We start from the raw sequence: 16,981 nt of genomic DNA, 5'->3' as shown, positions 1-16,981 counted from the left end.
GAATGGCCTGCAGTTACAACTGAGGACTAAAAAAGCATTACAAGTCTTTGCAATATTTTTGAGGAGTTGCTGTAATGCAATGGAAGAAATGAGATACTCACATGAGATCAACTTGTCGTCAAAAATGAAAATCTTGATCATGAAACTTCCCTACAAACTCAGAGAAAGATGGCGGTCCTATGTGTGTGAATTTCAGGAGAAGCAAAACAGCAGGCCTCAATTCACTGATCTTGTTGCATTTCTTGAGAGGCAAGTTAGGGTAGTTTCTGACCCAGTATATGGAGACATTCAGGATAGGCCCACCAGAGCTAAAGAAAAGCAGCCCCTTAAAGGGAAGCCCAAGTCCAGTGGAAGCAGCTTTGCAACTAGTGTCTCCACTACAATCTCTCAGCCCACTCCACAACCTCAAGGTAGTCACTTTTGAATCTCTTGCTCCCTATGCAACACTTATCACACACTGTAGTTCATTTAGGAAAAAGAAACACAGGGACCTCCTAAAAGAAAAGGGAATCTGCTATGGCTGTCTACATCAAGGCCACATCAGCAAACACTGTAGACAAAAACATACCTGCACAGTGTGTTCCAAACAGCACCCTAGTGTCCTCCATATTGAGCAAATGGAACAGAAGACAAAGCAACAATAGAAGAGCGACACATCAGAAACAGTAAACACTAGTGATGCGCCCCAAAGCATGTGGGCACACTGGGGCCTGTACTGGAGCCGGTAGTGTCCTTTCAGTAGTGCCTGTGAAAGTCAAAGCTGATAAAAGTGAAAAGGTCATCTCAGTGTATGCTTTCATAGACCCTGGTAGCTCAGCTACTTTCTGTACAGAATACCTCATGTCTCAACTGAATATTAAAGGCAGAAGAACAAACATCTTATTGCAGACAATGAGTCATGAGAAGTCAGTGCCAACATATATGGTCTCAGGCCTAGAAGTTTCTGGATTGGATGGAAACAATTTTATACAGCTACCTGATGTGTTCACACAAAAAGAGATGCCAGTCACTGCTGACAATATAACCACAAAGCAGGATTTCGCTAGATGGTCATACCTGAAAAAGGTTGATATTCCAGAGATAGACAGCAACATCGAGCTGCTGATAGGAACCAATGCTTCAAAGGTCATAGAACCCATAGAAATTATAAACAGTCAGGGTGAGGGACCCTATGCAGTGAAGACCCAAGTGGGATGGATAGTCAATGGGCCCTAAACAGGTGGCGATTCCAGTGCCTACATCTGTCCACAACAGTAAATAGAATCTCTGTTGCAAAGCTAGAAAAGCTGCTGATTAGTCAGCACAATCATGACTTGTGCTGCTTGACCTCAGTGCAGCCTTTGACACCATTGATCATACCACTCTCCTTGATAGACTAGAAAATGTTGTTGGAGTTAAGGGAACGGCCCTCTTATGGCTTAGGTCCTACCTGACTGATCGTTATCAGTTTGTTGATGTAAATGGTGAGTCCTCTGCACATACTGAGGTAAAGTTTGGAGTCCCACAAAGTTCTGTTTTAGGCCCACTGCTTTTCTCTTTATATATGCTACCTCTAGGTAATGTTATTCGTAAACACGGTATTAGCTTCCACTGCTATGCTGATGACACACAGCTGTATGTCTCAGCGAAGCCAGACGAGAGACACCAACTTAACAAAATTGAGGAATGTCTAAAGGATAATAGGCACTGGATGCTTACGAACTTTCTCTCACTCAACTCTGAAAAAACAGAAGTACTTGTACTAGGATCACATGCAGCTAGGAGTAAGCTTTCCGATCACATAGTTACTCTGAATGGCCTTTCTCTTTCATCAGGTGCGGCAGTAAAAGATCTTGGTGTAATTATTGACCCCAGTCTTTCATTTGAAGTTCATGTAGATAATATTACCAGGATAGCCTTCTTTCATCTTAGAAATATTAACAAGATAAGAAATGCATTGTCATTTCAAGATGCTGAAAAATTGGTTCATGCTTTCATTACCTCTAGGTTAGACTACTGTAATGCCTTACTGTCTGGATGTTCAAATAGATGTATAAATAAGCTACAGTTAGTTCAGAATGCAGCAGCCAGAGTTCTTACTAGAACCAAAAAATATGATCACATCACCCCTATCTTATCCACACTGCACTGGCTCCCAGTCAAATCTCGTATTGATTATAAAATCTTACTATTAACATATAGAGCATTAAATGGTCTTGCGCCACAGTACCTGCGCGAACTCCTGGTCTTTTATGATCCACCACGCCTACTTAGATCAAAAAGTGCAGGCTATTTGTTGGTACCTCGAGTTATGATGGCTACAGCAGGGCGCAGAGCCTTCTCTTACAGAGCCCCACAGTTATGGAATAGCCTCCCAATTAATGTTCGAGACTCAGACACAGTCTCTATGTTTAAGTCAAGGCTGAAAACTTATCTGTTTAGCCAAGCCTTTTGCTAATAGCTCTTTACTAGGCAAAGGAGCAGATCTGGAGGGTTCTCGGGCATAGATTGTTTGGTGAACTGGGATGTTTGGATGCTGTCACCCCCCCCACTCTAACATGTTCACTCAGGTTTGTTGACTGTGGAGTGGGTGGCCGCCTTGTGTCCCAGAGTGCCATCATGTCCATATTACCTTCTAGCTCTCCCCCTTTTAACTATGCTGTACTAGCTAGTCTTGCTGGAGTCCCTGCCTGCACTCGGCACACGATGTATATTTACCTTAACCATTATGTGGAAATGAACATCTAACAATGTGTCTCTCTCTCTCTCTCTCTCTCTCTCTCTCTCTCTCTCTCTCTCTCTCTCTCTCTCTTTCTCTCTCTCTCTCTCTCTCTGTCGAGCCACACATGCTACTCCTGAGACACCAGTGATCCTGACTCCTCCCGCCCTCTGGACTGATCCATCCTGGTGTCATCATCTTCCATCCCCCGTCAGCCTCCTGTCTACATCGCCATCCCCTTTGTTCATGCCCCGATTTACTTTCAGTTGTAACTGCCCACGTGGTCGGCACCTGTTGCACACCTGTCTGGCCAAGGAGGGGTCTCCTCTCTCTGTGGTCCTCCTCAAGATTTCTCCCATTTTCCCATTCCCTCTTGGGTTTTTGGGGAGTTTTTTCTTGCCCGCCATGAGGATTAAGTCAGGGGGTGCCGTCATATTTTGATTTGACTGTTGTGGTCTGTAAAGCCCTTTGAGACTGTAAACAGTGATATTGGGCTCTAAATAAACTTGAACTTGAACTTGAACTTCAATGAAAGGACATCAGAGGAAAAGCGTGAACTGTCAGTTGAGGATAAAAAGTTCCTCAAAATTGCAAGTAAGTCAGTCTCACTAATGGATGAGCACTATACCCTTTAGGAAGGATGACATGCAAATGCCTAACAAATGCCACATTGCCATGCAATGTCTCCTCAGCCTAAAAAGAAGGTTAAAGAGAAATGAGTCTTTCCGCAGAGAGTACACAGCCTTTCTCAGTGATGTTATAGCTAAAGGATACGCCGAGGTAGTCCTGCAGGAAGAGGTGGAACAAGCCGAAGGAAGAACCTGGTATATTGCGCATCATGGGGTCTACCACCCCAAGAAGAATACACTTAGTGTGGTGTTTAAATGTGGTGCGGTTTATCAGGGTATGTCCCTGAGCTCTGAGATTTTGCAACGCCCTCATCTTACCAACTCACTAATTGGAGTCCTGCTCAGGTTTAGACTAGAACCCATAGCACTTATGGCAGATATCAGGTCTATGTTCCATCAAGTAAAAGTCTCCAAGTCAGACATAGACTTCCTGCGCTTTTTGTGGTGGTCACACGGTGACATTGAAAAGGATCCATTAGACCACCACATGCTGGTACACTTGTTTGGAGCTGTTTCCTCCCCAAGCTGTGCCAGTTTTGCCCTGTGAATAACTGCTGAGGACAATCCCCACATCAGGCCACAGGTAACTAACACAATAATGAAGAATTTCTATGTGGATGACTGTCAAACATCTGTGCCCACGGTACAGGAAGCAGTGCAGCTGACATCAGATCTGGTGGAGCTGTGCAGCAAAGGAGGATTTCATGTCACCAAGTGGGTGAGCAGTAATAGAGCTGTGCTGTCTACCATAAAGGAGGTTAGGGTTAGGGTTAGGGAAGAGGGAAAGACATCAGATCCCTGGACCTAGACCATTTGCCAACTGATCGTGCACTGGGACTTCAGTGGAGTGTGGAAGACAACACCTTTAGGTTTGACATCATAGTCACTGAAAAGCCACATACACAGAGAGGAATTCTATCAATGGTAAGCTCTGTGTACAGTCCACTTGGCATTCTAGTGCCTCTCACTCTCCCAGCCAAACAACTGTTACAACAGCTCTGTAAGCAGGGCTATGGAAGGGATGAACCGATACCCACAGTTCAGTCTAAGCAGTGGATTAGTTGGATTCAAGACCTTCCCAAACTGACAACCTTTTGTGTTTCATACAATTACGAAGCTGTGCCTGCTCATAGAACACTAATGACTGGATCAAAGAATATGTAATGCATGTCTTTTTTTGTTGTTGCAGTTATTTACTGGCTCCTATAGTACTGTACTGAGTAACTGTTTTAGGTTAAGCCTAAAACATTTAGGGGCCGGATGTATAGGAGCAAAAATGATTACATTTCGAGTTTGCAGTGTGTCACACTCCTTTTTTGTTTTTTGAGCTTAACCCCATCTAGTGGCTGAAATGACATTAACAGATAAAGCCAGGTGATGCTACCTGGAGGGTGTGGCCAGAGCAGGAAGAGACTTTCTTTGACTTCACATCCTCCTCAAGTCCAGGCTGCCACAGACACTGCTCCTGCTCATTTTCCTGCTCTCCTCATTGTCATTTCAGTTTTGAATTCCTGAGTGTTATATTCTTTCATTGTTTGTAATAAATATTTCTTTATTTACTGAATAACATCTTTCTGTGACCTTGGACTGTTTTGGGTGAGGAGAGTCAGACATTTTTGCTCAGCCACCATAGTGATTATCAACAGGAAAAGACATAACCACTACACATATCATCATCATTATCATCATTATTATTATGATTATTTTCACTATTATTATTATTTGCTTTAAATGTGTTTATACTTCAACAGTACCATACAATCACATACTTTGCTAATACATACGCACAGTGACCCTTGCGTCTTAACTTATCAGCTGTCCACTTTGCAATCTGAACAATGGTCAAAATGTCCGTTTTCCTAATCCATCCCAAATCTATTAAATCAAAATCTTGATAAATACATGAAAATGTTAGTAGTCATTGCATTAAATACTGTCCAGTGAAAGTAACCATTTCAACAGTCAAGATTTGGATGCTTAGTTTTCCTTATTATATCAGTTGTATCAGTTGTTGTCATGTACATCTGTGTAAGAGCTCGGGTTGTGCTTTAATTCAGGGTGTGACAGGGCATGCTGATGGTGAAGATCACTCACATTCAGGGTGTGACAGGGCATGCTGATGGTGAAGATCACTCACATTTAGGGGGATGAGGGAAAGGGGTCAGGAGTGGGGTTAAAATCCGTGGAATAATCTACTGGTTCCATGGGAATCTTCACTGGGGGAGGGAACTCTGTGGGACATGAAAACTGAGAGAGACACATTGACAGCAGACTGTTGCCATGCTAGAACTACAGAGGCAGAGTGGATCAAAATCACAGTGCACACACACTCACACACACACACTCACACACTCACAATCACACACACACACACACACACACACACATACACACACACACACACACTCACACACTCACAATCACACACACACATACACACACACACACACACACACACACACTCACACACTCACAATCACACACACACACACACACACACACACATACACACACACACACACACAGACACACACACACTCACACACTCACAATCACACACACACACACACACACACACACACACACACACACACACACACTCACACACTCACAATCACACACACACACACACACACACACATACACACACACACACACACACATACACACACACATACACACACACAGACACTCACAATCACACACACACACATACACACACACACACACACACACACACACACACACACACACATACACACACACAGACACACAGACACACACACACACACACACACACACACATACACACACACACACACACACACAGTCACACAGAGTATACAAAGCATATACTCCTGCTCATAGAACATATAACAGGAATACACTCAACCTGAGTACAACACAAGACACATTAAGGCGTAACAAACAGGACATTGACTGTATGAAGCCAATTACATTAGCGTATAGATCAAATCCATGCAAGGTAAGAGAACTCAGAGACAATGACACGTACTAACTGTTATTAAGTGCCTTTTCAGCAAAACTGTGGAACAGAAGGAAAAATATATTATTGATTAAACACACAGCACATACAAAGAGTAGACCTATTGCAGATGGAATGGTGTTTGGAAAGTTTGGTTCTCTTTCTTATACACAAATCTTAAAGCATTAGATCCACTCAAAGCAATTATTTGAATTAGTTCAGACAGTCCCGGTGTTTTTGGGGATGTGTGTCCTGCTGGAAATCTGGAGATGTCTCTCACCTCCTCATCACTGTTTTGCTCTGCCTCTCTAGGTTTCTTCTTGTCTTTCTTTTGCTTCTCATCCTCCTTTTTCTTCTTGTCTTTCTCAGGAAGGATGTCATCCAGCCAAGCAAGGTCATGCTGGGAGAACATGAAGTCCAGCATCTTCCTCACAACCATGAGACCCAGAATCTGCTCATCAACAACATCCCATTCCATTCAAATGAAGCTTTTACAGGGTTGTAAATATACACCATAGAAACATGTTTATTGGAATAAACCAATAGAGTGCACAGGCAGATAGTTAATAGTATGTGTTAATAAATAAAACAGTATATTAATAGCCGTGCACACATACGGAGGCACAAAATTTGCCCCAAAGTGGACCTTGGTCCGGAGCAAATACCTGAGGATTCATCAACTATGAAGACTTTCATCATACCACAGGTTGAGGAGTATAAAGCACTGTCTGGGATTTATGTTCAGGTTTATGTGAGCTGAACAGCCAGCTGAACTCTCACCATTACTGGGAAGATGATAGCTGCCACAGTGGACTTGAGTATCCAGAGAACAGCTAAGCAGACAACCTGCACCAAGGTGAAGAGATGAACCCGTCTCAGTGGTACATGCCGCAAGAAGCTGAAGTCTGGCTGGTGTTTGGCTGGCATCAGGTACAGTTTAATCCTCTCCCAGAACTGAACAACGTATTATATATCATTATTAGACGTATGCATTTTTTACATGATTTAAGGAAAAGGTATTTTGCTTTATATCCATTGTAGGAGCCATAAATAGAATTAAGTTTTGTCATGTACTATAGTCATTAGTTATTGTATTTCAGTACGCATTAATGTTAAATTCTTTGCTTAGTGTATTTATGTTGTATGAGTCTGTGCTCCCCCTATAGGCGGAGTGGGGAGGAGGTGATAAAAGGGTGTGGCCCAGGCTACTGGGGGTGGGGGCACTGGTACCAGCACATTCAGTCAGCAACCGTGCTGCACCGTGCCGTAATGCGCTGACATGCCACTGAATGTCTTACTACCACAGTGAAGCAATTAACACTTTTACGGTTTTCTTTTGTGTCTTTAAAATAAATATTACAACATTACCACAATATACAACTGTTTTCCGTTCTCGCCTTAGGTTAGCACATGTCAGACACCCAGTGACAGTTATTCACACAGCAGTTAAAATCAAGGAAAAACTTGAACACAGGACACTACAGAAAAAACGCTTTCTGTGGTTTTGCCGCTACATCCATACCTGAATGCCTTTGAGAGAGGCAACGCCCATGTAGAGGAAGACACCATAGAGAACAGGCATAGGAATGTACTGAGGAAGGACACAGACTGCTTAATATTTAAAACATTTAGCAGAGACACAAAGAATATCCAGTTCACATCACAGTCCAATCCAACTGACTCTCTCTCTCTTTTCACTATGTTTTAATTAAATGAATTTATGTTATTTGGAAAACAAAAACTCTGACTTTCAGTTAACTGACTCTTCTGAGAAGACAAGCCATTACTATTCATGACAGCCTCTGCAGCCATGGCTCAGATGGTTATCAATGTACCGGTACTGTTACTCCATCCAGCTGAGTTAATACTGTTAATACTGTTATTCCAGCTGTGTTAATACTGTTAACACTCTTATTCCAGCTGTGTTAATACTGTTAATACTGTTATTCCAGCTGTGTTAATACTCTTAACACTGTTATTCCAGCTGTGTTAATACTGTTAATACTGTTATTCCAGCTGTGTTAATACTGTTATTCCAGCTGAGTTAATACTGTTAATACTGTTATTCCAGCTGTGTTAATACTGTTAACACTCTTATTCCAGCTGTGCTAATACTGTTAATACTGTTATTTCAGCTGTGTTAATACTGTTAACACCGTTATTCCAGCTGTGTTAATACTGTTAATACTGTTATTCCAGCTGTGTTAATACTGTTATTCCAGCTGTGTTAATACTGTTAATACTGTTATTCCAGCTGTGTTAATACTGTTATTCCAGCTGTGTTAATACTGTTAACACTGTTATTCCAGCTGTGTTAATACTGTGTCTCACCTGCAGAACGGGAGCGAGGAAAATGGAGACTCCGGTGAGGACGAAAACTAATATACCTGTCAGTCTCTGCTCCCTGAAAGTTAAAGGGAGAATGAGTCCATTTTTTCCTTTACCTACAAACACATTCACAATGCAAAAGAGGTCTTAGTCAGTTACCCTGCTATTGCTCTTACCTCACTCCGAGGAACTGTGGCTGCTCTCCAGGTGCACTGCATTCACTCTCCATCTTCAGGGAGTCAATGTGGGCAATGGAAATGACTGTGGCTGCCACGTACCAGGGAAGCCCCATGAATGAGCAAACTGCCATAAGGATCCCCACCCAGAACAGGTCCAGGTGGTAACCACACCCTTTCTGCTCCAGAGAAAGGGAAATGCATATATGTATGAGTGTGTGTATGTATGTATGTATGTATGTATATATGTGTGTGTGTGTGCGTGTGTCTGTGTGTGTACATAAAACAGCACCTAAACTAATCAAAGCCTATTGCTGTCTGTACCTTCAGTTTGTTTTCTTTGCGGTTCACAATGACAGCACTGATTTGCTGATCCATAAAAATGAGGATTGTGACCAATAGTGCAGGTACAAAGCTGGCCAAAGACATCCACCAGGGGTTCTTCCCAAAGGGCATTACAATCCAGCCCCGGTCTGGCCGAGTCGGCTACAAGGAAGGAGACTAAGTAAGCAGCATACCCTGAGTTCCTGGTATGAGAAGTTATGCAACATTCAAGTCATTAGCCACCATTTAACCTTCACTTGAAGTGAATTTTGCAAGAGAACAATAATGCAACAGAGCACAATCAAAAATAGACGGTCGCCACGCAATTTCCATGGTAACAGGCAAAGCAGACTGAATCAAACATATATAATGCTAAATCATCATTTACCTTGAACTCAGTTGGTACAATTAGCTTAGCTGTTTCAAGCCCCATTAACATGTCAAGACCAACAAATGTCATTATGGACACAAAGATGGCAAAATCACTGATGAGTTTCCGCAGCTATGCACACAAACAAGGAAAACAGAGAGAGACATATGTTAGAAAACAAAGAGACACACGTAAGAGCAGACAGAGAGATGCTCATGAAGAACTGACCAGGAGACATACACAAAGAAAACAAACACAGAGACAGGGGCAGATGCAGAGAGGCACAAAAATTCCCAGCAGATAAGTCAAAGATTTTAGAAACCTTCTTTTTGAGATCACATTTGATCAAATAAATGCTGTGAACCTCACATGCCTACACAGACAGAAAATTCATTTGGATGATGGAATAAGGAGAGTAATCTTGAGGCTCAGAGTACAAAGCTGCATCAGAGGAGGAGGAGACATGGACCTTAATCTGTGTGGGCACATGCAGTTTTGGGGTGTCCAGGGACAACAGGAAATCCAACCCACAGAAGACCAGGATTGAAACAATGATGGCAAAATCTCCTATGAGGGTACGACACTATAAAGAGAGGGGGCAGAGGTGGGGGAGGGAGGCAGAGAATATGAGGGGGGTACAGGGTGGACCACGCTGTCTCCTCAGCTACAGCACAAAAGAACAAGAGACCACACTCTTCAACAAAGAGTTTGTGAAACACAATTTTCCATATCAACAAAGCATATGAAAGGTGCATCTATTCCATATGTGTCTTGTTTTCTAGTTGTGCTGAGCTCTTCCTACTTAACCGAGAGCCAGTATTCTTGTTCAAACCTTAGTTGGGAAGTAACGGCTGGACTTGAACTTCTTCAGTGAGACAGTCATAGAGTAGGTGCCGAAGAACAGGATGAAGGACATGAGAGCCAGGTCTGGGACATACTTGCATGCTTTGCCCACTAAGGAGCCACCATACTTCACACAGTCCTTCTTACTCAGCTGGCTCCAGTCCAGACCTGTGAAGTTATACTAAGTCGACAGAGGATGTTTCACATTTCAACAGGAAAGAGCAAAGGAGAGAGAGCGAGATAGGGAAAGAGACAGAGAGAGAGAGGACAAAAAGGAGGAAAAACTACCAAATATCAAGTGAGAAATGATCTGATAATGCTGTGGAAAGGAAACTGTTTTGCGCGACAAAGGCCTTATTTTACAGGATAATAACATCAATTTGCAGTCCCCATAGTGCTTGATATTCATAAGATTTGTAAGGTAATAAAGTTCCTGAAATACTAGTATATGAAATTGGACATAGTAACACAGTTCCACTTCAAATTTCTGGTTGGTTCTAGTTATGCCTCTCAATTTCTCCTTAACGTATCACAGTATACAGATGTTGCTTAATGTATCGCAGTATATACATGTTGCTTAATGTATTGCAGTGTGTGTGTGTGTATATATATATATATACACACACATACATACATACATGTAAATATACTGTACATTTTTCTAAACTTTTCTAAATTATCAGCCAATGACATTAAATGGTTTCATATTACATAACTCTTCTGAGACAGTACACAGTACATACTGTTTGAAGACAGAGGACACAGAACATAGACATTGCCCTGGACCTCTTTTGGTTTCCACATGCTAGATCTGACATATTAGCACTGTTCCATGTATCCCACTTACCACTGCGTAATCAGTCATGTTGTCTGGACCTAGTGGAACTGATGAATTTAGGACCAGTGAGGCCACTATTTAAAATGAAGCAAAAAACAGAAAAGTAATGGAGAAGAGAGAGAGGGAAAAAACAAAAAGAAATTACAAAAGCTGTTTGAAGAAAATATCCCACCTGATCATTAAAGTAGACACCAATCCATTAAATAACAAAAATGTGAAAATACAGGGGTGTTAAGCTCCAGCCCTGAAAGACTCCAGTGTCTGCAGGTGTGAACACAACACAGCTCTACTCATTTGCTCACCTTCAGAACCTTGGAGGGTATAGAATACAGAAGCTCACATTTTCAGGGATGTGTAAAGAAAACCAAATTGCACATGGTGCACTGTCCCAGTGCAAATAGTTATGTATACTAACATGTTTGGCTATACAGATAATGTTGGTTTGAGTTCAGCTGAGTTTGGCTCAGAAACTCTCTGGAGATCATTACCTAAAGGCATTATACAGGATTTTGTGCCCAGGGGAAGGATGGGAGCACTGGGTAAAGAGGGGTTTACTGAAAGCACTAATGGAATGGACAAGGCAAATGCTGAATTCATATTTAAACGGTGATTCATTCATTAATGAATTCATACTTAAATGGGGATTCATTCATTAATGATTCCATTTAGGGAATTCAGGTGGAGCACTGAGTGCACAGTTCAGTTCCTGTGGACAGTGGGATTCTCTAGGACTGGAGTTTGACATCTGTGCACTTGATACAATTTAAAGGGGTGGGAGAGTTCATAGAAATCTTTACTCACTCAGGTCAGACAGCAGCCAAATCCACATGAGAGCAGCAAAAAACACAAAGAACACAAATCAATTTCAGTAGCCAGCCACCAGCACTGAACCTCTGATATGACACTCAGCTCTGTTGAGCATTAGCTCTGAACCTACAGTCAGGTGGTCACTTAGTGAGAGGATACTGGGATTTTCTTTCAGCTGCTGGGTTGAGACAAATTCCATAAATTAATCTTTTGAGTCTATGACAACATAATATTTCCCCAGTAACTTTTTGTCTGGTCTGCAGTGGATAGATTTTACATTTTAAATGTAGATAGATACATTTCAAAATCTCCTGATGGTTGACAGGGCTTGTATTTGGTCCAGGGAAGTTCCAGGGATTTTCAACTCACCTTGGTCAGGGGCCAGGCATTCACACTTGTATGTGGTGACATAGTCAGTCTTGAAGCTACGGTTGATGGGATAGTACTTGAAAGCCCCAGCCAACTTCTTGATGGCGTCAGAAATGAAGATGAAAGAAATGAGGCTGGAGAAGCCCTCCTCTGTGAAGCGTGTGATGTACTTGATTATATAGCTTGCATCTGAAGCCACCAGGATCAAACACTGGAGGCAAGAATGGAGACCAATCCATAGCCGAAGCTCTAAATAGTCAATGGCATTGTTCCTGGAAGAGCAGGGGACAGTGGTCAGCATTCAAATGATTATGTTTCAGTCTTTTCACTCAATATGAACCGAGCTCATATCTTTTAAATGACAACACAAGCTTTATCTGACTGTTCTAAGTTTTCCTTAATGGATCATGGTCAACTGAATCCGAATAACGGCTCCTTAGCTTTTCTGTGCTGAATGCTTGAGACAGCATGTCATTCGCCTCACTTGCTGAATTCATAAAGAAGTTTCTCGAAGATGAGGATGGGTCCCGTGGAGCTCAGGATGATGAGAGGTTGGCCGCCAAACAGGCAGAAGACAGTTCCTGCCAAGGCTGTGCCCAGAAAGCTTTCCATCACACCCTACAGAGCAAAGAAAACATGCAGACCTAGATTGTTACAGAACCACTCAGAGAGAGACACCCTGGCTGACACATTAAGTGGCAAGAATGCAAGACTGAGTGCTTTTGAGACATATAGAACAAGTTTGTAGAATGTTCTTCGTAATACTGTGAAAGAGAGCAGTTCTCTGAGTATCCAGTGAAAAGTATGAGCACAGAGTGCTCATGCTGGGTGGTGATGTCTGTACCTGGTAGTTGTCTGTGGCATCACCCAGCAAGCCTCCAAAAGTGATGGCGTTAGTGATACACCCCAGATAAATGAACAGCACTGCAGAGATGGACTGGATGTGAAAGCCCTCGTAAAAGTCACTGGGCAGCCAGGGTAGTTTCCGTTTGATGTCCAAGTACAGACCACCACAAAATCTACCATGCATACACAATCTTTTTCAAAATTCACATGTGTGCAACGTCATACTGTCCTTACTCTAGCCATGTTATGAAAGTGTACAGACCGTCTAACTATGCTATACAGACTGTCTAATCACGGTATAAGAACAAATTAATTTTAACGTTGGTAAAGGTATGAATATACCAGGGGCTTTACTTATAAATGTTGTATAAATTTTACACTAAATTATACATAAAATTAAATCTTGAAAAATACACTGGCATGAAGAACCATGCCACAATTTTAGACCAATGAATGAGAATGTTGGTGCCTACATGCTCTTCATGGTTTAAGATATGAGGTGAGCATTGATAGTTGCTCATTTTTACATAAAGTCAAATTCTATCAATACCACATTTTAGAAAGGAGGCTTCACAGTTTTACTAGAAAGCATAGTCCACATCCTCTCATTCAGTCCACATTCTTAGCTGCATTCTGTCTGGGACTCAACAGTCTACCTTCCAGTGAAAGCGAGCTCTTCTCCCAGTTCATGAGGAGCTGGCACCTCCTCATCTTCAACAGAGGCTCCTCCTCCCCCTGCTGTCCCATTCATCTGCCCCAACTCATTTAGGGAGAACACAGACTTTCTGTGAACAAACACAAGGACACAGACTTTCCATAAACAAACACATGGACACAGACACAGAGCTCAAAGTCCCAACCATCTCACTTTCTGCACTGTCTACACTCATTTTCACAGAAAACAAGAAAAATGAAGAATAAATGAGTGGATGAATGAATGGACAGATGGAGAGACAATATGAGTATAAGAGCATTCATGGCCTCTTTGATAATCATTTAAAGAGTTCCATTTCCTTTTCATTGCATATGTATTCAATTACGTGTTGTCCTCTTGTATGGTGAATAAGGAAGAAAGTTTCTAGGCAGCCTTGGGGTAACAGTAGGGTGACCATCTTTTGGTTTTCAAAACAGAGGACAGTGGGGAAATTCCCCTCCTAACTTACAGGGAAATTTAAGTCTATGTCACTTTTGGTTCCTGTTGTTGTGCATGTAAGGCTGATGCTTGACAATGCCACATGAAACTGCATCTGTACTTAACTGCCGCAATACATAGCCAGCAATAACTGCCAGCTTAATAACAGTGGCAAGATGACCTTATTTCTTTCCAGTTTTGGTGGCGTTATGGCTCTCTTAAGGTCTCTTGGCTGTTCCTGCTGTGTTAACGGTAATGAATGAGGTGCAGTTTGACCAGTGTTTATGGCATGACAGTGTGTGTACATGACCATCCATTGGTGGAGTACGAGAGGGCGGGACCTAAAGAAAAAGGTCAAAGCAATGCAAATGCACACACAGTGAATGGCATCTGTGGAAAACAAAAGCCAAATCCCGTACGTTTTTGGCAATTTAGAAATCCCCGCCAGACACATTTTTTAGGCCCGAAAAAGAGGACATGTCCTGGAAAAAGAGGACGTAGGGTCATCCTAGGTCACAGGATCTTACCTCATGTCCGCTGAGGGAACTTTTTTGGGGGGTTCAATGCGGATCTTAGGATCCCATTCCCCTGGTGGCAACACAATCACCTCATCCAGAAACTCATCAATCCCTGCGATCAGATCCTCACGGTCTCTGGCCTTATAAGCCACATCACTGAAGAGCTGCAGCAGCACAGACAGACAAATGCAGGAAAAGAAATGTGTGACTGGAAAAGGCACAGAAACAACACACCCACATTGACAGAATCAGGAGTTAAAAGACGACTGAGCATAGTGGTTGACTTTATTTATATCCTTTATAATGAGGCCATTCTCTCTGCTTTCATCGATTCACATATTCACACTCACGTCATCCACCATAAGAGTAGCCATGGCACGGCCGATTTCATTATAGGATTTGGCTTTGCCCTGAGGACCGAGCAGCACAAACAGAAACCTGACAGAATAAACCGGTTTCACTCAGTTTGCAGGAACACTTCAGCAGAATGTGTTGTGAAGATGACTTGGCTATCAGCACTCCTATAATGAATCAGTGTTCTGGGTCAAATCACCTGGTTGGTACAGGGACTTCAGTCAAACCTCCCAGTGTTGTGGCCTGGGCCAGCCGGACAAAGGCCACAAACGGTTTCTCGAGGAAGTCCACATCCCCGATCAAAACGTTAGACGCCTCAGCATCCCGGGGAATCTTCTTCATAAACTTATTCCTCAGCTATTGGAAAGAAAAGATGAGCGAGACTGTATATTTTCAGGGAAGAGTATATTTCATAGAGCATCATGGTTTATATTGTGTTGACATTGTATTTATATTGTGTTTTGTTATTTCATATCAGACGATACAGGGTTAGAATTAGACTTCATTGACTGGGATAATTTAGGATTTCAGGACATTTCAAAGCAGATTCAGTGTTGCCTCATGCACACCGTCAATATCATTATTATCTACATCACTGCTGTCTGCATGGAACACAACTGTTCAATGACATCACGCAATTAACTCTGATACATCTGATCTGGCAATACACACACATGCACGCGCACACACACACACACACACACACCTTCTACCCTGTGTCAATCATATCCTGTTTTTGACCCCGCCCCTCGTTAGCACGTGGATGTGGAGTGGTTGGTGATTAGCCTCCTAATCTCTTAATGCCGCTTTCAGAGTCAATTCACTTTGTGCCATGAAAAAAAACGTTTTATTCAGTCTGTGCCACGAATAAAGATGGGGTTTTTTTCTAGTGTGTGGATCATGTTTTTTACCTCTTTTCAACTATTACTTTGTCTTGTAGAGCAGGTTTGATCTTTTCATCCTCAGACAGGTTTCTGAAAGGTTTGTATTGCTCCGTTTATGTTGTTCAGAGTACAGCGTCTTATACAGCACAGTCCTATTACAACCAATGGCTTCTTTCACAGAGGCAGAATGAAAAGAAACATACATATCCTTTATATTGATACCCTTTCCTTCACTTAGCTACACAGGATGACTGGGGCCCATCAGGCAGCCTGTGGGGGCCTCATATCAGCTGGGAGGGGACGGAAAGATGAAAGTGACTTGAAGGTGTCTTATGCACAAAAGAAACTCATTAAAGTGGACTCAAGCCCAGGCTGAAAGACGCTTTGAAGTCAAACAAACAGTAAAGCCCTGTGACACCCCCACCACCAGACAAAGGCTCCAACCCTTCGGCAGTGCCTTGGCAAGTGTTTAAAGAAAACATAATAAGTCACTCACAATGCCCCTCAAATTCTGCTGTTTTTTTCACAACAATGTAAACAATAAAATGAGTGGACATAAGAAAAACCTCTGGGCCTTTCCTTGACCTTGTCATGGTGACTGAGTAACAGAAGGATTAAGCAGATCCTATAATCCAGAGAGACTGGATTCCTTCACCCCCCCAAAATCAGCCCACGCATTTACAACACTGTTCCTCACGCACATCACCTGGACCTCCCTAATACCCTCGGAAATGAGCTGAGGTCCTGGCACTGCACACGTCTCAGAGGAGGCACAGTCTCCTATTGTTACAAAAATCTCCCTGCCGCTGAAATCTCTCTCCTGCCAGCTGAGGTCTCGTTGACCAGATCTGCACATAATTTTCTTTGTTTCTCTCTAAA

General features: G+C 42.4%; 1 protein-coding gene across 1 annotated transcript in view; it reads right to left on the bottom strand.

The window, feature by feature from the left end:
- The window catches only part of slc4a5b (solute carrier family 4 member 5b), a 33,526-nt gene that overhangs the window by 195 nt on the left and 16,350 nt on the right, over positions 1-16,981 (bottom strand). Inside the window, exons 8-23 of the mRNA XM_030768141.1 lie at positions 15,418-15,575; positions 15,215-15,302; positions 14,874-15,028; positions 13,871-13,999; positions 13,213-13,387; positions 12,853-12,986; positions 12,369-12,640; positions 11,202-11,266; positions 10,344-10,535; positions 9,981-10,094; positions 9,142-9,303; positions 8,818-8,996; positions 8,645-8,717; positions 7,836-7,904; positions 7,094-7,267; positions 6,594-6,764 (exon numbers count right to left, since the gene is read on the bottom strand). Of these exons, the coding sequence (XP_030624001.1) occupies positions 6,594-6,764; positions 7,094-7,267; positions 7,836-7,904; positions 8,645-8,717; positions 8,818-8,996; positions 9,142-9,303; positions 9,981-10,094; positions 10,344-10,535; positions 11,202-11,266; positions 12,369-12,640; positions 12,853-12,986; positions 13,213-13,387; positions 13,871-13,999; positions 14,874-15,028; positions 15,215-15,302; positions 15,418-15,575 (2,310 nt within the window). The remainder of the gene's footprint in view (positions 1-6,593; positions 6,765-7,093; positions 7,268-7,835; positions 7,905-8,644; positions 8,718-8,817; positions 8,997-9,141; positions 9,304-9,980; positions 10,095-10,343; positions 10,536-11,201; positions 11,267-12,368; positions 12,641-12,852; positions 12,987-13,212; positions 13,388-13,870; positions 14,000-14,873; positions 15,029-15,214; positions 15,303-15,417; positions 15,576-16,981) is intronic.

This window comes from Chanos chanos, chromosome 3 (genome assembly GCF_902362185.1).
Source record: "Chanos chanos chromosome 3, fChaCha1.1, whole genome shotgun sequence".
Classification (NCBI taxonomy): Eukaryota; Metazoa; Chordata; class Actinopteri; order Gonorynchiformes; family Chanidae; genus Chanos; species Chanos chanos.
This window is presented reverse-complemented; position numbering and strand designations above follow the sequence as displayed.